This window comes from Centrocercus urophasianus, unplaced genomic scaffold (genome assembly GCF_019232065.1).
Source record: "Centrocercus urophasianus isolate 14NV4802_14NV808 unplaced genomic scaffold, USGS_Curo_1.0 seq_2, whole genome shotgun sequence".
Taxonomy (NCBI): domain Eukaryota; kingdom Metazoa; phylum Chordata; class Aves; order Galliformes; family Phasianidae; genus Centrocercus; species Centrocercus urophasianus.
In genome coordinates this window covers 432,200-452,891 of record NW_024884755.1, presented here as the reverse complement: position 1 = coordinate 452,891, position 20,692 = coordinate 432,200, and the positions used below count along the sequence as shown (strand labels likewise).

General features: G+C 51.9%; 3 protein-coding genes and 1 long non-coding RNA gene across 6 annotated transcripts; 3 read left to right on the top strand and 1 right to left on the bottom strand.

The window, feature by feature from the left end:
• Positions 1–16: 16 nt before the first annotated feature.
• Positions 17–4,690, top strand: CIAPIN1 (cytokine induced apoptosis inhibitor 1). The gene is made up of 9 exons (XM_042821580.1): positions 17–69; positions 162–324; positions 1,076–1,228; positions 1,988–2,064; positions 2,467–2,635; positions 2,825–2,898; positions 3,209–3,324; positions 3,850–3,919; positions 4,496–4,690. Exons 2-9 carry the CDS (start codon positions 168–170, stop codon positions 4,604–4,606), a joined length of 927 nt encoding a protein of 308 aa, XP_042677514.1. The 5' UTR covers positions 17–69; positions 162–167; the 3' UTR covers positions 4,607–4,690.
• Positions 4,691–7,798: 3,108 nt separating this feature from the next.
• LOC122161818 lies at positions 7,799–11,912 on the top strand. 3 transcript variants are annotated; one of them, XM_042821501.1, is made up of 9 exons: positions 7,799–7,994; positions 8,284–8,422; positions 9,043–9,326; positions 9,759–10,046; positions 10,229–10,450; positions 10,523–10,570; positions 10,662–10,775; positions 10,919–10,965; positions 11,174–11,912. In XM_042821501.1, exons 3-9 carry the CDS (start codon positions 9,266–9,268, stop codon positions 11,294–11,296), a joined length of 903 nt encoding a protein of 300 aa, XP_042677435.1. In that variant the 5' UTR covers positions 7,799–7,994; positions 8,284–8,422; positions 9,043–9,265; the 3' UTR covers positions 11,297–11,912. The 3 variants fall into 3 exon arrangements, with proteins under 3 accessions (XP_042677435.1, XP_042677437.1, XP_042677436.1); XM_042821502.1 differs by lacking the exons at positions 7,799–7,994; positions 8,284–8,422 and having other exon boundaries at positions 8,938–9,326; positions 11,174–11,333; positions 11,413–11,912; XM_042821503.1 differs by lacking the exons at positions 7,799–7,994; positions 8,284–8,422 and having other exon boundaries at positions 8,937–9,336; positions 9,817–10,046.
• A 1,687-nt stretch (positions 11,913–13,599) lies between these two features.
• On the top strand, positions 13,600–18,694 carry GFOD2 (glucose-fructose oxidoreductase domain containing 2). The gene is made up of 2 exons (XM_042821791.1): positions 13,600–13,869; positions 16,532–18,694. The coding sequence occupies exons 1-2, from the start codon at positions 13,614–13,616 to the stop codon at positions 17,428–17,430; spliced, it is 1,155 nt and encodes a 384-aa protein (XP_042677725.1). The 5' UTR covers positions 13,600–13,613; the 3' UTR covers positions 17,431–18,694.
• On the bottom strand, positions 18,423–20,327 carry LOC122161979. Its single transcript, XR_006169363.1, has 3 exons — positions 20,272–20,327; positions 19,814–19,905; positions 18,423–19,231 (listed from the first exon to the last, which is right to left on the bottom strand). It is a non-coding gene; the product is annotated as an uncharacterized LOC122161979 (long non-coding RNA).
• Positions 20,328–20,692: the final 365 nt, after the last annotated feature.

Here is a 20,692-nt window from a genome sequence, read left to right as displayed (position 1 = left end):
GGCGGTGACGCAAGGGGCGGTGCGTGATGACGTCAGAGCGGGACGGGGGCGCCGGGCGAGAGGGTAGAGGTGAGCGGGACGGCGGCGAGCGGGAGCTTGGCTTCGGTGCTGGGTTGGCTCTCGCCGCCCCGCCTGACCGCCGCGCTCCGTTCCTCTGCCAGGTGGAGATGGAGGAGTTCGGCGTCGCCGCAGGGCAGCGCGTGGCCGTCATCTGGGACGGATCCTCGCCGGTGGGAGCGCTGAAGGGCTTGGTGGATTCCGTCCGGGCCTCGGTGGGAGCTGACGGTCGTGTGGCCGTGGAGAACGTTAACCAGCTGTCTCAGTGTAAGAACCACCTCAGTTTTTCACTGTCTGCCTTAAAAGGAGAAGGGAGTTCTGCTTTCTGAGCTCGTGTGTGCCCTGGTGTGTAAGTCAGGCAGCAGCCGTGGTTAATAGCTGGCAGTACAGCAGTAGGGCAGTACAGCAACAGAGCAGTGCAGCAATACTGGTGTGTTCCCTGCTGGTGTTTCAACCAGCACTGCTGCTCAGTTTGGGGCACCTCAGTGTGTCCAGAGAACAGAGCGGAGCTGCAAGGGGTCTGAGTGCAGCTGTGGGAGAGGCCGAGGGAATGGGGTGGTCGTTTGGAGAAGAGGAGCTCGTGGATCTGCAGTCCTGACAGGAGGATGTGGGAAGGAGCCAGCCTTTCTCCCAGGTGACAGCGATAGGGTGGAAAGTAATTTCTTGGAGTTGTTGAGGGGAGGTTCAGGTTGGTTATGAGGAAAAAAGCGTCTTCTCAGAGCAGTGATTCACTGACATGGGTTCCCATGGCGGTGGCTGAGTCACCATCCCTGGAGGTGTTCACGAAATGTGGATGTGTAATACCTAAGGACGTGGTTAGTGGGCAGTATTGGTGGTAGGCAGACAGCTGGACTAGTTCATCTTAGAGCCCTTTCCAACCTTAATGATTCTGTGATCCAGTTACTGCTGTTGTACATAGGTACGAGAGATGAGGGGAGAGGCAGAACTGATCATTAAGCAAATATTTATGAGTGTGTATGTGCATAAAATTGTACTGTCTTCATCTCTCCCTCTGCAGCGGCTCACAGGGAGTCCAGTTTCGATGTGGTTCTCTCTGGTGTGGTACCAGGCAGCACAGCGCAGCACAGTGCAGAGGTACTGGCAGAAATAGCTCGAATACTTAAGCCTGGGGGTCGTGTCCTCCTGAAAGAACCCGTGGTGACAGAATCAGGTAAGAGAATCTGCATCAGCCTCGCTTTCGTGGCAGCAAAGGAATTCCTGCGAGAATTAGGCTGAAATGAAAGGCAGCAGGAGCACTGGCTGACAGATTTTCGTTATCCTGAAATGCTAACGTGAATAGTAAAGGGTTTATCTTGTTTAAGACATGTAAAGTCTGGAGTAGGTGGAGTGTCTTATTTCAGAAAACACATCTGTCAGGCTGGGATTTTGGTGGATTTGCAGTAAAGTGCAATTGGGACTATTAAGAGGTGTCTAAGAGAAGAAGCCCATGATGAATTTTGGGTTAAACAGTGAGTAATAGAGTAACAGAGAGTAATTGCCTACTAGAGCAAGGCTCTGGAGTATTATGGTTTTGAATATAGCAATCATTATCAGTTTATGCTTTGAAAAATTCATGGGTTGTTCATTGCAATATGTGAAAGTGTTTGGGGGATTTTGTTGTTTTGTGGTTTTGGTGTGTGGTTTGTCTGGTTTTTTTTCTGTTAATATTGATGTTAATTGAGTTGAGGAAGGTTTTGACGTATGTAGAACAGATCTGGAGCTAGAACCACCTTTATGTTCTCAAGCCACTCTTCCAATGAACAAGCTGCTCTGTTCTGTTCCTGCTTTTACTGGAGGGGGCCCGCTTTAGAGCTGTGGTTTGAGTACTTTGTAAAGGTCTCTTGCTCTTGCAGGTTCCAAGCACCACATCTGGTTTTCAGCGACCGCTGTTCTTGTTCTTCTTGCTATTTCCTGCTTTTGTGTCTTCCAGGTAACAACAGCGGGATCAAGACAGCAGCCAAACTCCCTGCAGCTCTGACTCTCTCTGGGCTGGTGGAAGTGAAGGAGGTATGTTTGTACTGATTGCTTTCAGAATAAAAGCAAGAGTTCTGCTGTTACCTAAAAGTAGATGAGGACTTGATGGGTAGCAAGGTGTTTAGCTGCCCTGGTTCACCGTGGATGTTCATGGATGCTGTCTGCCACAGCCTTTTCTTCCTGCAAAGGTGGTGTTATTCTTTAGGGTTGAAGACAGGAGGGAAGCTGTCTTCTATCATGCCTGCTGGTTCACTCCATGCTGGTCAGCCCTTTGTGTTGCACTGCAGCTGGCACTGACTCTTCTGTTCTCTTCTGTTCTGAGGGATAAGCAACTGGAGCCAGACACAACTGATTATCTGTGTACACAGGAGTAGTGGATGGGGCACTGAAATAAGGGGGCTCAGTGTGAGAGTAACCAAAGATCTTGCATTGCAGCTGCGAAAGGAACCTCTGACCGCAGAGGAGGCCCAGTCAGTCCGAGAGCATTTGGGCTACCAAGGCAATGACCTTCTCATTGTTCAGATAGAAGGCAGGAAACCCAATTTTGAAGTGGGATCTTCAAGTCAACTCAAACTGTCCTTTGCCAAGAAAACAAGTCCTTCAGGTAAGGCGTGATGTGAGCTGAACATGGGAATTGCCCTTCTCTGAAGTGACCGGCATCCCTGTGGTAGGGAGTGCTACCTAAATGTCTGTGGAGTGGGGCTTTCCAAAGTTGTCTGAACTCTCTTGTTGCTGGAAATAGATGGGGCAGTGGCTGGGGTACCTACTGCTTCTTGTTTTGTTTTGGATCCAGGAAAGCCCTCTGTGGACCCAGCTACTGCTAAGCTGTGGACGCTGTCTGCCAGTGATATGAATGACGAAGAGATGGTATCCATTTTTTTTTGTGAGACCTTGCTGTCATTCCTTCTCTCTTCTTTTCTACTCTAGCTAATTTCAGTCATTCCTCTTGGGAAGCTTTACAACTTAAGAGGTACAAAAGCATCCCCCAGTGCAGAATTTCTCAGCTGCTGTTTGAGGTGTTGGGTGCCCACAGGTGTGGTGAGAATTGAGGGAAAGGCATTGTTGAGAGGGAATGTTTGCAGTGCTAGTGCTAGAGCGAGTGGTGTCTCTGTGAATGTAACAGCAATGTCATTCCCTACTGGATTTATTGTGTGTTTTCTTCCATGGTATATTCCAGGATCTTTTGGACTCTGATGAGCTGTTGGATTCAGAGGATTTGAAAAAGCCAGATCCAGCCTCTCTCAGAGCTCCGTCCTGCAAAGAAAAGGGCAAAAAGAAGGCCTGCAAGAACTGGTCAGTGTTGGGATTAGCATGTCAGTGTGCCTCCTAACTCACAGCAATGGAACCTTAGAGTTGGATGTTTTTAAAAAAGACTGTGGGAAAGCATAATTCACTTGGTTCGTGTCCTTTCCTTATCTTGGCTATGTGAAGGTAAATCCAAACACAGTGAGCATTGGCTAGCTGTGCCAGAACTGCTACAAACTGCCATACTGGTGTGACCAGCAGTCTTCTCAGAGGTAGCTACACAGTTTGTGTAGCCTTCACTAAAATCCTATTCCCACTGATTTTAAGGAGGAACAGTTTATGTGGTTTAACTGCTTTAGAGTCATTTCCTTCTTGCTTCAGCTGGAGGAGTGTGCTTCAACACTTGTTTTGCAAATTGGTATTGGAGAACAAAGTACAGAGCGTGAGAGTCCCAGAGCCAGCTGTGTTGTGTGGCAAAGTGAGGGCTGTTGCATGAGAGCAGTTTTGGAACAAGGATTGTAACTGCTAGCTTTTAAATCGGAACGATGCGAGTGACTTCTTTATTTTCTACAGCACGTGTGGCCTGGCTGAAGAGCTGGAACAGGAGAAGAAGAGCTCGCAGCCCAAATCTGCCTGTGGAAATGTGAATAGTCATTTTGTTTGTATACTGTGGTTTGCAGGGTGCAGTCTGTGTCTGAGAACAGTTTTCTCTGATGACTGCTCACTAAAGCAGCTGCTTACTGCTTTTAAAACGCTGCCTGCTTCTGCAGAGCTTCTGCCTTTACCATCTCACCTCTTAGAACGGCCCCTGTGCTCTGCACTGGTTTGTTGTGTGCCTACAGTGCGAGTGCCACCTTCACAGGAGGTAGAGTAGACAGTGACCCTGTGCTTCACTTGCTCACCAGTGGTCTCCTTAGGGAAGATCACCTTATGGGAGTTCAGTTAGGGAGCTGCTAAAGCCCAGCACGCAGCAGTGCCTAGGCAGAGCTGCCCTCCTGTAGGGCTGGGCTGGAAACTTGGTTCCTCTGTGTGAGTGCAGTGCCCTGCACCAGCTCTGTTACCTGCTAAACAAGACGTGCCCAGAGGAGGTGGAAGGGAAGTGGTTTCTGTGCTGGCATATGCTGAGGAGCAGGTTGTTTCTCTAGATGGAAAAAGCATGTAACGGGAGCAGAGAACTGAGAGTTGCCATGATGACAAGTGTTTTCCTGTCTCTTGGCAGTGCTACCTGGGGGATGCATTCCGCTGTGCCAGTTGCCCTTACCTGGGGATGCCTGCCTTCAAGCCTGGAGAGAAGATCCTGCTGAAAGAGAACCAGCTGCACGATGCCTAAGAAAGTCATCTCTGAGCGTCCTGGAAAGGACCTCCCTGCTTTGCCATCAGCCTGAGATACAGAGGCTCTTTGTACAGCTCTCCTCCTCCTCTCAAATTCATGCTCTCCGGCCAATACTCCTCGTGGGGAGGGACTGTAGGGATTGACACTGCTGTGAGCTCATCACACGTAATCAACTTTGGGCTAAGAGATAATCTGTGGTGGCCAGTGGTCTTGTATGTATTAGACTTGTTAATGTTAAGCCTTACTGTAGCTGCCTTGACTCGATACTGAGATGCTGGCCATCCCAGCATGTCTCACCAGCAGAGGGAAGTGGAACTGTGTCAGATTGACCTTGTGTGCCACGCTAAGAGCCTCACCAGTACTTCCCCAAGCCCACGTTGCTCCTTACCCTTAGTTTACTTTGTGCATCAGCAGCTGTGGCTCAGCTCTCAGGGTGACACTGGGCTCCTGTTTTCATCACAGCAACAAAGATTTGCTCCCCCTAAGAGAACTGCTGCCCTTAAGGCAGGGAGAAAATTAACCTTGTCCTCCCCTGCCTCTGACCAACAAAAACACAAGAGCAATCTGAGACCTTCGCCTCTCTTGGTGGTTATCAAGTGAGTTACCCGCAGTGTCCAGTAAGTGAGAACATAGCAATAACTTAATTTCTGGTTGATACTGACTACTCTTTATTTATTTGCATTCTTACTGCTAATGAAGCATCCTCACAGGTGCAGGATGAGGGAACTCGTGGTGCTCTGGGCCAGGCTTGCTTCTCACCTCGGGAAGGAGAGGAGGAAAACACAACTTGCTCTTCAGGATGCAAATTCTTGTCACTGTCCTTCCTCAGTTGCACAATAAACTCATGTAGGGATCTGGGATGAAGAGCTGTTCTTAAAATAAATGTGACCAACAGTCAAGCATTTGTGTTAAACTGCTGTTAGTGGTGTTTTAAGCACGTTTCTTCTTTGACTTGGTTTCTGCTCGCTCCCCTGAGCTCGGGGCCATCAGGGACTTCTGGAACCCTTTCAACGTTGGCTTGCAGGGTGCATCTTGAAATTCTTGAAATGGAATGGACCCTGTTCTTCCAAACAGAATCAAGATGTTGAGATTCACTTTTTTTTAATTTGAAATAGGTTTCAGAAAGAGCCTTACTTCTGGTTGAGTGAGGAGAAAGCTGGCAGGGAGACATGAGCATGAGGGAGTTCTTGAGCTGGGCAAAGCCTGTGTGGATCAAGGGGCAGATGCTGCTGTGCACTCTGTACTCTGCTTACCTGGCAGCCAGGTTGGTGGAGTGACCTCCAACATCCCTTTCTCACCCTCCTCCCAAGTCTCTGGTTCTTGCTGAACAACTCCCAGGGAGCTTCAAATCCTGCAATAAATCACCTGTCCAGCAAATCTGTGAGTGCTCCCATCTTGCCAGCAAAATAGGTAAAAGCCTTTCCATGTCAATGACTTGAAGGATTTCATTGCTTTTTTCCAGCCTCGCTGGCAGTGAAAGATAAGATCTTGCTATGATCAGGAGAAATATGACTGAGGAAGCTGGTATAAATCCTTTCATGGGCAAGAATATTGTAAGAGATGGGCTCCCTGAAACGTTGTGTCTCCTGGAGCAATGGGAGGGGAGCCTGCCTCCCCAGCCAGGAGCTGAGTTTTTCAATGGGAAAAGTCCCAGATAAAGGCAGACCTTAAAGTGAGCTCTGCTTTCCTTTCAGGGGCAAATAAGATAAGAGAGGGAGGAGGTGGCAGAGGCTTTTGTTTCACCATGATTCCCAAGACTGGAATTTAAACAATCTGGAAACACTTTCGGATACCACAGAGTTCAGTTAATGATGGTTAAGACTGCATAATCTCTTCAGGCAGCATTGCTTGTCTTTGCTGTCTGAGAGGCCCTCAAATGGGAACAGACTTTGGCAGTGGATATTTGCTGGGTGGGACTACACTGCCATCAAGCTGGTTCTGAGGAGTATTTATCCTTTTAGTCCCCTTCCCTTGAAAACATGAAGGTTTTTGAGAAGAAGGTGGATGCTGCACTGAGGGCTGTGGGCAGTGGGCATGGTGGGGATGGTCCTTGGTGCTTGGATGGTCCTTGGTGATTGGATGATCTCAGTGGTTTTTTTCCAGCCCTGATTCTATGATTCTGTGCAGGTGGGTGGGATGCTTTGCCCACAGATTAAAAACCCCATTGATCTGATGGACAGAAGACAGCTGCCAAGCTGTACGAAGCGAGACCTGGGAATCCACTGCCTGTCTTCAATCATTCCAGATTGCTTGGAGCTGCAGCAAGCATATGGATCTGCAGGGAGAGGCCCTGGTGTGGGTGCATGGATGCCTCTCTTCTGCCTGGCTTGCTGTCGCTGCGTGGTTTTCAGTCTCCTCAGCCATGCCTGAGGAGTTTTGCTGGCTTCTCTGCTCTGCTGCCTCCCTCCAGTGGCTGTGCTCTGGCTCTCCTGCTTCAGTTCCTGGTGCACAGCAAAGCCCAGCGCTGTCGGCTGCTCCTGCCAGCATCACTAGGGCTGTTGGTGAGCACTGCTGTCCTGGGGACATGGAAATGGCTTTGCTATAGCTGCCCTTTGTGCAGAACCTGAGGGCATCTGAGCGTTCTGTGCCCCATTTCCAGGGCATCGGGTGCACGGGTTTTTAAGAAGCACTTCCTTCACAGAGTGCAGTCAGGCATTGGAACGTGCTGCTCATGGCAGCGGTGAAGTTCCACTGGAGGTATTTAAGGTACAGGTTGACAATGCACTGAGGGATGTGGTGCAGTGTTGGGACTCAGTGAGTCAGGCTGATGGCTGGAGTCATCGATCCTGAAAGTCTTTTCCAGTCCAAATGAGTTTGATTCTATGAATCAATGGCTTCCTTGGCCGGAGCCATTTTCCTCCCCCAGCCTCTTCCTCTTCTGACCCTTTTACTGCCTCCTCTTATCATTTCACCACTCTGCTTCCCTCCATCTCTCTTTCTGTTCTTCTTCCCCAAATTCTCTTCTGTTTTCTCTCCTCATTGCATACCAACCACACATACCAGGAGCATTCCTCCTGCTTTTTGGTTTGGTTTGCTTTTCATTTTTTCCCCGTGCTCTGGCTGGCTTTCCCTACTGTGATCCATTCCCTGCTCCACTCCATATGTGTTCCCGTTGCCATTCCCACTCTTAGCCACAGAGAGGTCCCTTTCTCAGCATGCAGGGAGCAGGGCATTGTGTTTATTATCACTCCACATTCGTTTAGGCACTTGTGCATGTGATGAATCCTGTGTGATGGCATCTTTCTGAGAACTGTAATTCTGAGGCTTGGTTCCGGATTTTAAAATACTCAATCTGCAAAGGCAGTTCCCCGTGTTTCCTGCTTGCTTTTGCCAAAGCCCTTGAGATTTCAAGAGGTTATCTCAGCCAGTTCCTCACGTTCTCACGGTAAGTAACTCCATGTCTTGCATGCTTCTTTATTGGGGTCTTCCTTGGCTCTGGCTTGCTCCTGTGTGCCCCTTCTCTGTTGGACCCCTCCAAGCTCAGGTGTGAGATGGAGGCAGCGTTCTGAACGCCTCCACTTCCTCCAGGTCACATCTTTGTGGTTCTTCCTCCTGGTTAAGCAAGAGGCTAAGCCTTCTCTTTGCCTTCCTCTTGTTTTTGATGCAGTTACACAAGCAGAGAACGTTTTGCAGTCTTCCTCGGTTTTAACTCATTTTGTGCCTTTACAACTTAGCATCCCGGTCACTTTTTAAGTATCACCTCCTGAGAGTACAGGAACAGGAGGTCAAGAATGTGAGCAGACGGCCAGCATTCATCCCAGGGTACTAAGATGTCACTGCAGGACCTCTCTCTGTTATTTTGCAATGAGAAGGGTAAGCTGATGGGTCAGATCTGAAGGGTTGTCGCACATGGGGTTCCATCAGGCTGGTGGCCAGTCACTGGGGGGGTTCCTCAGGGCTCCATTTTTGGGTCAGCTCTCTGGCACTAAGGCAGCCTGCTGGCAATGCTCGTAAGGCAGGGTTCTTGGTAGTCGGAGCTCACTGCTTGCCCACGGCCACCTTGGTGCCCATCAGGACAGTTTGTTGTTCACATCAGCTTGATGGACACGGTGTCGGGACAATATTCAGAGACTTACAGAAGAAAGATGAGAAGGGACAGGTCGTTCTGGCAAGACTACCTGATGTAAGATGCTGATGTGAAACTAAACGGGAGAAAATGGTACTTGGGAGGAGGGTAGGAGGGAGCACAGCGAGCGCTGCTCTCCCAGGGCCACGTCTGCTGGCAAAAAGTTAACACAGCCCATGGTCAGCTGGAGAATCACTTCCTCTGCTGGATCTGTCCCCTGCTCGGAAAGGGCTCCGGGGTGAGGGGAATGGGGAAGTCCTTCCTCCTGTGCCCATGGGGTGTGCGTTTCACCCCTCTGTGCCGGGGACTGGGAGCGGTGGGGTGGAACCAGCAGCACACGTGGCAGGCTGTGGTGTGTCTGTGTCAGAGCCCAGGGCACGTGCCTGAGACAAGACCATAGATGGAATCAAGCAGCAGAGCGAGGGGATAAAGCTGGGCTGAAGCTCACTTTGGGATCCCTAGCTGAGAGTGAACCTCGGTGTGAAAAAGGAACTGCCTGCGCTGGTGCTGGGAGGATGCAGCCTCCACCTCTCCACCGCATGTGATTTGGATGCTGGAGGTCTTCTGGAGCAGTGGCCAAAGAAGGAGCCATGAGCATCCTGGTGGTGAAGGGCATCCTGCCCCTGCTGCTCCTTGCCTGGCCGCCCGCTGGTGAGTGCAGGTGCTGTGCCCTCATCCTGCCTGGGAGGGGGGAAGTGGAGCACTGCTGCTGCCGGGGGGGCCTGCAGGCAGGCAGCTGGGTGCATCTGTTCTCAGCTCTGTTGGGAGTGTGAGAGGATCTCAGGGCTGCAGCACCTGCCCCTCCAAGACTGCCTACGGGGAAGTTGCTGTGGCTTTGAGCTTTTCTATCTGCGCAGCAATAATGCACCTGCAGGAGGTTTGGGACAGAGCTGCTTTTCTGCCCACCCTGTGCTCCTCCAGAAGCTTTTAACTCCCCTTAGGCACCAGTGCCTTCACCACCTTCTGTGCACAGCCACAGGAACACCAGATGGTTGGGCTGGGGCTGGCATCCTCAGGGCCTCACAAGAAGGATGTGGGTATTTCACAGCACGAACCCAACTTCCCTGCTTCTTTTTTCTGCAGGACAAACGACTTCCGTGTCCTTAGGGTCAGATCTCACTTTTCACTGTCTGCCAAACAGCCCTGACAGGGAGGTGGTGTGGTGTGACACCTTAAGCAAGAAGAAGAAGGCAGAGAAAGACACAGGGTCTGCTCTACACAAGGAAAATGTTTCTTCCAACTTCACCTTTACAAGCGTGAATGAAAAGCATGCTGGAAATTACATGTGCAAGATGAAGACCTCATGCCCCATTCCTGAAAACAAGAACTGCCCATGCAAGAACCACAAGGCCAAAAATACTTATGGCAAGAGTGAGCCAGGGATGGGGAGCGGGCTGTGTGCGGTGGGTTGGGATGTGACTGCAGCTCAGAGGCTCGGGAGCAGCAGCTGCTGAAGGAGGGCACAGTTATTACATGCATGTTTTGCAAGCAGCACGTGCTGGTGGGATGTATCTGCTGCAAGGTACAGCCACTCGCTGTTTTATTTCTTGCAGGGAACCCGCTGTGCAGGTTCATGCTCTGGGCAGAGAATAAGACCATGCACGTGAAGTGGTGGACATGCCCAGAGTCTCCTGATAACTGCTTGGAGCACAGCAAGGCACATCACAGTGACAGCCATGGCAGCATGGACGCAGCCAGCGCAGAGCCCATTGTGTGCACCGTATCCAGCAGAAGCTTCACAGGCACTGAAAATGCCACCCAAGGGATGGCTCCCAGTAAGTGACACTGCTTCCCCCCGTGGGTGCCACTGACTCTGCCTGGGTGCTCACATGTGTCCCTGCTTCCAGGCTCTGACCCCAAGACTTCTCCGACCCGTGAGCCTCAGATTCAGGAAGGTGAGCAACCACGGCTCCAGCACGGAGCTGGAGTCCAAATCTGGAGCCTGCTGTGGGGACAGCAGCTCACGCGCGTTCCTGTGCTCCTCAGGTCTCATAGCAATCATCTACCTGTACGCCATCCCCGGGTTAGTGGTTGTGACTCTTTTCCTCCTGCTTTGTATTTTGGTGTGCCTGTGCAGAAGAAAGCAAAAGGATGCTAAAGGTAAGGCTGAGCCTGGGCTGTGGGAGTTGGGGAGCACCTTCTCCATGGGCTCCTTGGGTAAAAGAAGCTGTGGGAAACCCCGACCATGCAGGTGCATTAAAAATAACAGCACTCAATGTTGGGGTTTTTTGGGTTTTTTTTAGGCACTCCTGAAAGCAAGCATGCAGCAGAGATGAATCAGCTCAGCACGGTAAGGCAGTAAGAGCTTTTCATGTGCCATGTCCTCCCCTCCAACAAAAAGCACTGGCAAGTGAATGCCAACTGAAAGGGCTTCGGGGCTTCAGAAACCTCTGTGACAAGCCAGGCTCTTCTGGACAGTGGGAAATAACTTATGCCAGTCCCTGGGCACTGCAGAATAGAGAGCCAAAGGCTCTATTCACTGCTGTCTTCCTCTACAGCCTCCCACAGAGCCTCAGACTGAGGACCTGACGTATGCAAAGCTGATCTTTGAAAGGACAGGGGCAATACCTGCAGCCTCAGAAGTGGTGTACACAGAAATAAAACCACTGCAAAAGGAATAGAGAGCTGAGGATGGCCACGCTGCTCTGCAAAGGGAAGGTCTGTCAGCAGGAAGAGTGAGAAAAGAGAGACAAGCAGCTGCTGATATGGCTGCCATAGCTTGAAAACCTGGCATTAGCTCTTATCAGGTGCACTGGGTGACGGATATGAGCAGTGTTCTTCATTTCCTCACTGTGTCCACATCCAGCATCCGCTGCGATGGATTTGGCTCTGTTCTGATTCATACACCTGAAAAATGACAAGCAAAGATACAAAGGCATCATTTGCTGTGGAGAGATCCAGGATGGATACAGCCAAAACCCACCAGTGACCAGCTGCCAGCCTGATGGAACCCCATTCAGTCTCTGAGCCTGGCAAGTCAGCCAGTTGCTCACCTATAATGTTGTATTTCTTGCTAGCTCTATGCTGGACTTTTTGTCTGGAACGAAGCAGTGTCAAAAGCTTTACTGAAACCCAAAAAGTGAACGTTGACTGGCTTCACTTGGTCAACCAGATAGGTGGCCTTGTTGTATAAGGAAATCAAATTAATCCAACAGGACCTAGGTAATATATATATATGCGTGTGTGTATGTGTCTCTCTCTCTCTCTATATATATAAAATATATTTTCTCTCTTCCTTTTTCCTTAGTAAACAGTTTGTATCTTAATTCACAATCTCTACTTTGTTTGCTGTGTTTTTTTTCACCCCTGGGTGCTGGATGAAGGTTGTCACTTTGCTGTGTTGTGTGGCCTTGGCTTACAACACGATGAAATTGCTGGCTGGGATAGCAATCAGGTGTTCATGCTCTGTGCTGCAGCCATCCTTGTGCTTTGGGAGCCATATTGTGAAGTAAGCAAATGCTTTGTTTATCTCCTTGGGAGGCAATGGGAGATGCTTTCTGTTGTTTCCTCAGCCTCTCTTTCACTTTTCCTTTTTCTCCAAACCAGTTACAATAGCTCTTGGGAACACTGATTATCCTTGGAAGATCTGCTATGTTACCCAGGGAAGGGGACCACCATGGAGAAAGGTATCCAGCACTGAGGGAATTGGTGCTGGAGGTGGTGTTATCCCGAATCCAGATGGGATGAGGTTCCCTGTGAGCTGTGTGACAGAGCTGCACAGGCTGCACCAGCATTGGTGGTGGTGGCTGGCAATTGGTGCTGGTGTGTGTCTGCCCAGGCAGCAGGGCTAGGAGGAGGTTCCTTCTGAACACTGGGAAATGCTTCCCAGCTGTGTGAGGGAAGGGCAGCAGATCTGCCTCCTTGGACAAGTGCTACAGTTGTGTTTTGTGTTGGAGTGACACAAAGGAGAGCGTATAAACAGGAGGGGGCTGTTTAGGAGGGTGGATGGTGATAGGACAAGGGGGAATGGTTTTGAAGTGAGACAGGGCAGGTTTAGGTTGGATGTTAGGAGGAAGTTTTTCACCCAGAGGATGGTGAGGCACTGGAACAGGTTGCCCAAGGAGGCTGTGGATGCCCCAACCCTGCAGGCATTCGAGGCCAGGCTGGATGTGGCTCTGGGCAGCCTGGGCTGCTGGTTGGTGACCTGCACACAGCAGGGGGTTGGAACCAGATGATCACTGTGGTGCTTTGCAACCCAGGCCGTTCTATGATTCTATGAAAATGGGGCAAGGACGGAAAATGAAGCGCCGACGTGGTCCCCTGCAGGCCACCACAGAGAGCAGAGCTGCCAGCCACACGTGGCCCTTAAGAACAACAGGCGCTGCCCTCACTTACAGCTGCCCGTCAGGCCGCCGCACTGCCCTCCGATTGGCTGCCGGCGCCGCCCGTCTGCAGAAGGCCCGCCTCTCTTCCTTGATCCGCCTCGTGATTGGCCACACTTCCCCCAGATTCGGAAGCCGCCTAGGGCGCCGCCATTTTCTGTGGCCGCCCCTCGCCCTTTGGGCGGCTTCGGGCACGCGCGGTCCATACAGCGGCGCGGCCTTCTGCATCCGCGCCTGCGCGGGCCCGGCCGCGCCGGGAGCGAGCGGCCGCCGCCGCGGGAGCGCGCCCGGCCCGGAGATGCGCGGGGCGGAGGCGGAGCGGGCGGGGTCCTCCGCGCCCCCGCGGCGGGTAAGGGCAGCTCGGGGGTGGGGTCGGCGGGGCGCTGTCGTTGCTGGCGGCGCGGTGCCTCCGAAGGTCCTTCCGGTGGGCGCCGAGGAGAAAGGCGTCAATAGAAACCAGCGAGCGCCGCGCGGAACGAACGCGTCTCGGTGCGAGCTGTCGCGGCGCTGACCGCCTCGCTTTGCGTCCCGTAGGGGCCGAGGATGAAGCGGAACGCGGAGCAGCGCGGCGTTCCCTCGCAGGCCCGCGCGGAGCCCCGTCCCTGAGCCCCGCAGGATGAAGCTGCCCGGCGTGGGTGTGTTCGGGGCCGGCAGCACCGCCCGCCTCCTCGTCCCCCTGCTGCGAGCCGAAGGCTTCTCCGTCGAGGCTGTGTGGGGAACGACGGAAGAAGAAGCCAGGCAGCTGGCGCAGGAAATGAGCGTCTCCTTCTACACCAGTCGCACCGACGACGTCCTGCTGCACCAGGACGTGGACCTGGTTTGCATCAGCATCCCCCCGCCGCTCACCCGGCAGATTGCTGTCAAGGCTTTAGGTACCTTTTCGCCTTTAGGCTTGGACCAAAAAATCTGTTGGTTTTATTTTTTGCAATTGATAATTTTACATTGGGTGATTTCTCGAAGCCTGCAGTGTGCAGAGAGGCATTAAGTTTGGGGGTTTTGATGCTGTTGGATTTGCTTCTTTTCAGAGCTGCTCTTTGAGTCAGACCATAGAATGTCACACCACAGAACGGCCTGGGTTGCAAAGCACCACAGTGATCATCTGGTTCCAACCCCTGCTGTGTGCAGGTCACCAACCAGCAGCCCAGGCTGCCCAGAGCCACATCCAGCCTGGCCTTGAATGCCTGCAGGGATGGGGCATCCACAGCCTCCTTGGGCAACCTGTTCCAGTGCCTCACCATCCTCTGGGTGAAAAACTTCCTCCTAACATCCAACCTAAACTTGCCCCATCTCAGTTTAAAACCATTCCCCCTTCTCCTCTCACTACCCACCCAATCTGTGGATGAAGTAGGAAAGGGTGATTTGCTCTTCACTTCGCACATCTTGAGCCAGTTTTGTTTAGCTTGCCGTGATTCAGTGCACCAGGGGAACACAGAATGAGGATGGGCAGATGGCAAGTGTGTTTTCTCTGAGTGTTCAGATCAACACAGTGATGTTTGTCATCGGGAAAGTCTTGGCTGTGAATGATTGATAATAGGTTGCTGTTTTAGTGGCTTCCAGGCTGTGCTGTTTGCTTAAGTTAATTACTGACAGACATTTGTACACAAGCCTGGGTACAGCCCTGGCGTGGTAGGGGTAAAGGAGTAAGCCTGAACTGAGTTGGTGAACCAGATCAAAGCCCAGAACGTAATTCAAATGAAGATGAGTGTAATCCTATGGTTTATCTCCATAACAGGCAAAACAAGAAGCTCTTCTAAAATTTGTGCTTCTTTTGATCTCAGAGGAACTAAAATGCCAGCTTTGTGGTGGATGGCCCCCAGCTGAAATGCACGCACCTCAGTGTGAGGTGAGCCTGGGGCTGAGTTCAGGCTGAGGGGACGTGGTGTGTGATGTGTGCTGCAAGGCTTAGCAGGCAGAGCATCAGAAGCCATCTCTCCAGGGTGGGTAATGCTTCACATAGGGAGCCCAATCTGCAGCCCAGCCTCGTGGTGCCTCCTGGATTGGCTGCAGAGGAACTTTCCACTGATCTCTCTTGATTTACATGGCTTACTTTCCAGAGGAGATTATTTGGCTCTCTGGTTGCGTGGAGTCCCTGCAGATTATAGCATGGATATGTTAATTGTGGAGGAAGGAGTCAGAAAGGGCTCTTATCATTGCTCTGTCCTGGGACAAACACACGTTTCCTGTTCTTGAAACAGGGTAAACAAGCGTGCTGTGCTCTTTGCATGTTGTGCTTCCCATCTCTGTGATCGGTAGCACAGAAGCCTTTCCAAACCACATGCAAACAAGACGTGACACGAAGGAATGCGTTTTGGAATGAGCTTCCATTTGTTGAGAGGCTGCTAACCAACAGCTGCTTGTTTGTGAAGGCTCCTTGGATGCTCCCAGTGTCGCACAGTGGACGCAGCAATGCTCTGCTGCTTCAGCAGTGGTTTAGTTGGGCATTGGGTGCAGCCTTGGGTGCATTACTAAGGGGAATCAAGAGCTGGGGCTTCCATCCCATGGCATAGATGTATTTACAGAAGGTAGATGGCTTTAGTGGTTGGAGTCAGCGTTACAACTCGTGCTAAGAGAGACAAAGCTGAGGAGTGGGTTTCATTAGACCAACCTGACTCTGGATAAGGACAAACACAAGATAGGTCTGGGGGAGTAAGACTGACTCTCTGGTGTCCTAGGAGGGTTTCTATGGTCTGCACTGAGAAGGTTGCTCTGAGCTGTGTGTGGAGAAGATGCTGAGGGCTGTGGTAGGATGGCTGCCATGACGGCTGCATGGGGCACCTTGTGTGTGCCTCTGTCTCCCCATCCCTTCCCAGTGTGCCTGTTGGATGATACCAGGTGTTCTTTTTCTCCTAAAGCCAAAACACAGCATCATACCAGACACTTTAAGGAAAAATCACAGCATGGCTTAGGCTGGAGGGGACTGTGAAGGCCAGCCAGTCTGTGGCAGAGTTGCCAGCCACCAGCTGAGGCTGCCCAGAGCGCTGTCCTACCTGTCCTTGAATGTCTCCAGGGATGGGATCCCACAGCTCACTGGGCAGCCTGTTCCAGTGCCTCACCACCTCCTGAGTTAAAACTTCTTTCCTGACATCTAACCTTAATTTCCCTTCTGTTACAGTTTTGTATTCTGTGCACAGGCCACCAAGTACCTTCAGTTTCTATCAATCTGTGAATAAATTCATAGTGATGGTGAGATACAAAATGAAGCCTCCGCTCGTTTCGAGTGCATTTATCTCCGTGATGATATTTTTTTTCCTCTGGCTGCACAGCCATTCCAATGGTTTTATAGCTGCAGCACTTCAGTGGCACAAAGACCTGTCGGAGTTCATCTGCCGTGATGTAAAAATCCTCTCTTTATTTGGAGCTCTGTGGGTGTTTGTCAGCTCTGAGCGTTTTGGAAGCGCTTGGAGTCTTGCCGCACTTAGCGTTCCTATTTTAGTTCCCAGATCTTTGCTTCTGAAAGCCTAAAAACTGCAGCTTCCTGGCAACCTTGGGGGCTTGTCAGCATTTCTTGCTGTTTTTTTGGTGTTTGTGTTGCAGGAATAGGGAAGAACGTGATCTGTGAGAAAGCTGCTACCTCCGTGGACGCCTTCAGGATGGTCACAGCCGCCAGGTATTACCCCAAGCTGATGAGCATCGTGGGCAACGTCCTCCGTTTCTTGCCTGCCTTTGTGAAGATGAAGCAGCTGATAGAAGAGCGCTACGTGGGCAACGTGCTGATCTGCGACGTGCGGGTGTACGGGGGCAGCCTGCTCAGCCACAAGTACAGCTGGATCTGCGACGAGCTGATGGGGGGGGGCGGCCTGCACACCATGGGCACGTACATCATCGACCTGCTGAGCCACCTCGTCGGCAGGAGGGCGCAGAAGGTCCACGGCCTGCTCAAGACTTTTGTGAAGCAGAACACGGCCATCAGCGGGATCCGCCACGTCACCGGCGATGACTTCTGCTTCTTCCAGATGCTGATGAGCGAGGGCGTCTGTTGCACCGTGACTCTCAATTTCAACATGCCCGGATCGTTCGTTCACGAGGTGATGGTGGTGGGGTCCAGCGGGCGCCTCGTAGCGCGCGGCACGGACTTGTATGGGCAGAAGAACACGGCGCCGCAAGAGGAACTGCTGTTCACTGACTCTCTGAGTGTCAACAAAGGCCTTTTGGACAAGGGCTTGAAAGACATCCCGCTGCTCTACCTGAAGGGAACGGTGTACATGGTGCAAGCGCTGCGGCAGTCTTTCCAAGAGCAGGAAGATCGCCGGACGTGGGATCACCAGCCCGTCTCTATGGCAGCATCTTTTGAAGATGGCTTGTACATGCAGAGCGTGGTGGAGGCCATTAAGAAATCCAGCAGGTCGGGGGAGTGGGAGGCTGTGGAGGTCATGACGGAGGAACCAGACGCCAACCAAAACCTGTGTGAGGCACTGCAAAGGAACAACGTGTGAGCGTTGCTGCTTTGGGAAGATAGGACGGTGAATGCTTCCAGCTGCAGCTGTACAAATCCTCTCTGGTTTTTAAGATTCCTATTTAATAATTTGAGTTTCTTGGTTTTTTAAGTGTGTAAAATAATGTCATGTTCTGATGGAAACTGTTCCGGTTTAAGACGTTCTGTTTTTGCAAGTGTTTAATTCTTGTCTTGGAGACAAGAATTGACTTGAATTGCCCTTTGCACTCGCAGTAGTGAAGTGAAGCATGGGATCTGTGCCACTGCATGGCTGGAGAGGGGACACGGCCCCTCTTGTTTTATCAATCCTAAAGTGAGAGTGAGAAGAGCAGGATCTGGGAGCATCTGTTGCTCAGATGCCTTCGCTTTCTCTCCTGCAATCGGATTTAGTTTTACTCCTCAGTAACACTTTATTAAAGAGTTTAGGGATGTAACACATCTCTGAACTGCCATAGGACAAAGACCAGAAGGAACACAGTAAAGTTTGTAGATTAAGAATTGGCCGTTGGCTTTCTGCATACCGAAAATGTCTTTCAAATTAATTGAAACCAGTGTGTTGTTTAAAGGATGCTGTGAGATCCCAGCTGATGGTGCTGGGGAAGGCTGTGGCGCTTTGTGCTTTCCTCCCATATCTGCAGACATTATTCCTTCGGCTCGTGACACCGACTGCATCCAGCAGCCTTTCTGCATGAGCTCCACGTCCACCGGTTGTGTTTACAGCCTGGCAGCAGCAGAGCTGTGACTGCAGGGCCACCTCCTCACTTCTGTGGCTTCCTGAACCCCTCCCAGGCTCACAGATGAGGCTCAGGATGTCGTTGCCAATGAAGCTGTAAAACCTTAACCTTCCACGTATCTGATGGTGGAGGTAAGGAGGTCTTGCCTACCTCTTGCAGCTCTCCTATGTGCTGGCTGGGAAGCTGTCACACTACACATGCTGATAGCTGAGGGGTCTGCCCTGAACCTCAAACGCTGGATATCAGCCCTCTGGTCCTGCCTGCCCTCCTGCAGCTCGTGGCTGTTGGCAGCTGGTGGGTGGCAGTGTGTTCATTTGGAGAGGAGTTCCTCTCTGAGGCAGGTATGTGATAGGGACAGTACAATTGTACGACATGTACTTTGTGTACTTGAAAGCTTTTTTTAATGTATTTCCCACTCAAGTGGTAACCCTGTGTATTTATGTACGTTAACACGCAAACCACTGTTTCATAAGCTGGTCCTTCCTGACAAGTGTCTGACTTGTTTTCTACAGAAATAAACAACAAAATAGATTGTTTGTTCAGGGTGTTCTTCATGTAGCTGGGTGCTTGCATGTGATTTGGCTGAGCTGAAGCCTCCATGACAGAGCTTCCAGCTGGGGCTGATCACTTGGTGTGACAAAGTAGGAGATGGATCTGCTGACAGGACTCGCTTTCCCCGTTGGTGAGAAAAGGATGGCAGCTCCCTTTGCTTGGACAGCACAGAGCTATGCCCACCTCTTTGCTTTTTCTCTCATTCTAAAGCTGTTCTGGAGTCACTGGCTCTAGAGACACCCTGTCTATCGTGGGCCTCCCACACTGACTGTTGTGATGAATGAGATCTTTTTCTGCCTGTCTGGTTGTAGAAATAGCTGGAAGGTGCAAGCTGAGGAGCAAAATCTTCCTGGGTTTGCTGGGTTCTTTGCTCAGTTTCTAAATGAGGCATTTACCTTCAGGTATTTATTTCCTTTCAAAATAGTTTCAAACTGACAGAAAGAAATGTACTGACGTGCTTTTCTAAAGGGTGGGAACTCAGCTGGTCCTTGGCTCTGAGCACTCATCAGCTGTGGGCTGAAGGAAGAAAGCAGATGGGTGTAAATTACACACTGTTCCCAGCAGGTGCACCAGTGGAAGTTCTGCATCTTCCTGCAATGCTTTCCAGGTAGAGGATTGCTGTTCCTGCTCTAGCTCTGAGCATCTCCTGTCTGTTTTGTCTATGTGCTATGTAAAGCAGGTGAAAAAATGTCTCCTGAGCTCACCTGGAAGAGTGGCTGCCTTCATTCACTCTGACTCAATCTGACTTCGTTCCTGCCTGGTTCTGGATGTTTTGAAGCTGTTCTCTCTGAACTGGGAAACCTCCTTTGTGCCACCATCACAGACCTGCAGTGGGCAGGCTGGGCCTCTGGGAAAACCCAGAGTGACAGAAGGGCAAAGCCTCCATCTCTGGGGCGCTGAACTACGGAGTCCTGCACATCTCTGGTCCCTCCCTGTTGCCATGACCTGCTGGCAAGCTATTGCCCCCCTGAGGTGGCCTGGTTGGCACAGCGTGCCCTGGGCCTGGCCCCGCATCTTCTCAGAGGGGCTCCCAACCATCCAGCCTGCTCACTGAACCTTGGTGGAGCTCTCTCTGCAGCTCTGGAGCAGCTGCCCTACCTGCTGGTGCTGAGCCTCCTCTTCTGCTGGGCGCATCAGCTCCGTGCTGAGGTTGATGTACTGATACAAGGGGCGCAGCCGCGGCAGCCGCCCTGGAGGGGAATCCCAGAGTGGCTTAGTTTGGAAGGGACCTTAAAGACCAAGGAGATCCAACCTCCTGCCCTGAGAAAAGGGCAGAACTGACAAACCCCGTGTGCCAAAGCTTCAGTCCCACCAGTAGTCCTGAGAGGAGAGGGAAGGGCATTACCCCAACCAGCACCGGAGCCAGGAACTGCAGTAGGTGCCCCTTAGCTGGGGATCTGCAGCCTCAGCCCGGTGACACGAGAGGACAGGTCTGCCCAAGCATCACAGTGCCCGGCTGAGCATCCAGCCGTGCGCAGCCCCCACCATCAGCCCAGCCGCGGGCACACTGCCATCTCTGGGAGCAGCACGAGGGCCGTTCCCCTATGGATGCTCACCCAGCGCATCCCGAGGCGGGACCTTTTTGCGCGGCTGCGAGTCGCTTGTGCTTTTCCTCTTCTTGCTCTTTCCCTGCAGCTCGGCAGCGGGGCCGGCATCGCCCTCTGCGGCGGGATGCTGCAAATCGGGCTGCCGCAACGCGCGCAGGTGGGTCCTGCGGGACAGGAACGGGTTGGGGCAGGGCCGTGCGGCTGAACCGACGCACAGCGATCCCTGCGGCACCGAGCCGGCTCCCGAAGGAGACGCGCCGGCTTACTTCTCGTCCTGCGCGGGGACGGACATGGAGCAGCACCGGGCTTCAGCAGCGGTTGGGAGGAGGCTGCGGGAGGGCCGTTACCGGGGGAACGCATCAACAGCGCGGCCTTAAGTGCGGCCGTCCCACAGCGAGACGGAGAGCAGAGCGGGGCCGCGCCGAGCCCG

What these genes read in the sequence shown, in the direction of transcription:
- CIAPIN1 (XM_042821580.1), top strand. Translation starts at nt 168, where the DNA reads ATGGAGGAGTTCGGCGTCGCCGCAGGGCAGCGCGTGGCCGTCATCTGG. An exon ending in CGTTAACCAGCTGTCTCAGT is followed by an intron (nt 325 to 1,075) that starts GTAAGAACCACC and finishes CTCCCTCTGCAG; the next exon opens with CGGCTCACAGGGAGTCCAGT. An exon ending in ACCCGTGGTGACAGAATCAG is followed by an intron (nt 1,229 to 1,987) that starts GTAAGAGAATCT and finishes TGTGTCTTCCAG; the next exon opens with GTAACAACAGCGGGATCAAG.
- LOC122161818 (XM_042821501.1), top strand. Translation starts at nt 9,266, where the DNA reads ATGAGCATCCTGGTGGTGAAGGGCATCCTGCCCCTGCTGCTCCTTGCC. An exon ending in TGAGCCTCAGATTCAGGAAG is followed by an intron (nt 10,571 to 10,661) that starts GTGAGCAACCAC and finishes TGTGCTCCTCAG; the next exon opens with GTCTCATAGCAATCATCTAC. An exon ending in AGATGAATCAGCTCAGCACG is followed by an intron (nt 10,966 to 11,173) that starts GTAAGGCAGTAA and finishes CTTCCTCTACAG; the next exon opens with CCTCCCACAGAGCCTCAGAC.
- GFOD2 (XM_042821791.1), top strand. Translation starts at nt 13,614, where the DNA reads ATGAAGCTGCCCGGCGTGGGTGTGTTCGGGGCCGGCAGCACCGCCCGC. An exon ending in GATTGCTGTCAAGGCTTTAG is followed by an intron (nt 13,870 to 16,531) that starts GTACCTTTTCGC and finishes TTTGTGTTGCAG; the next exon opens with GAATAGGGAAGAACGTGATC.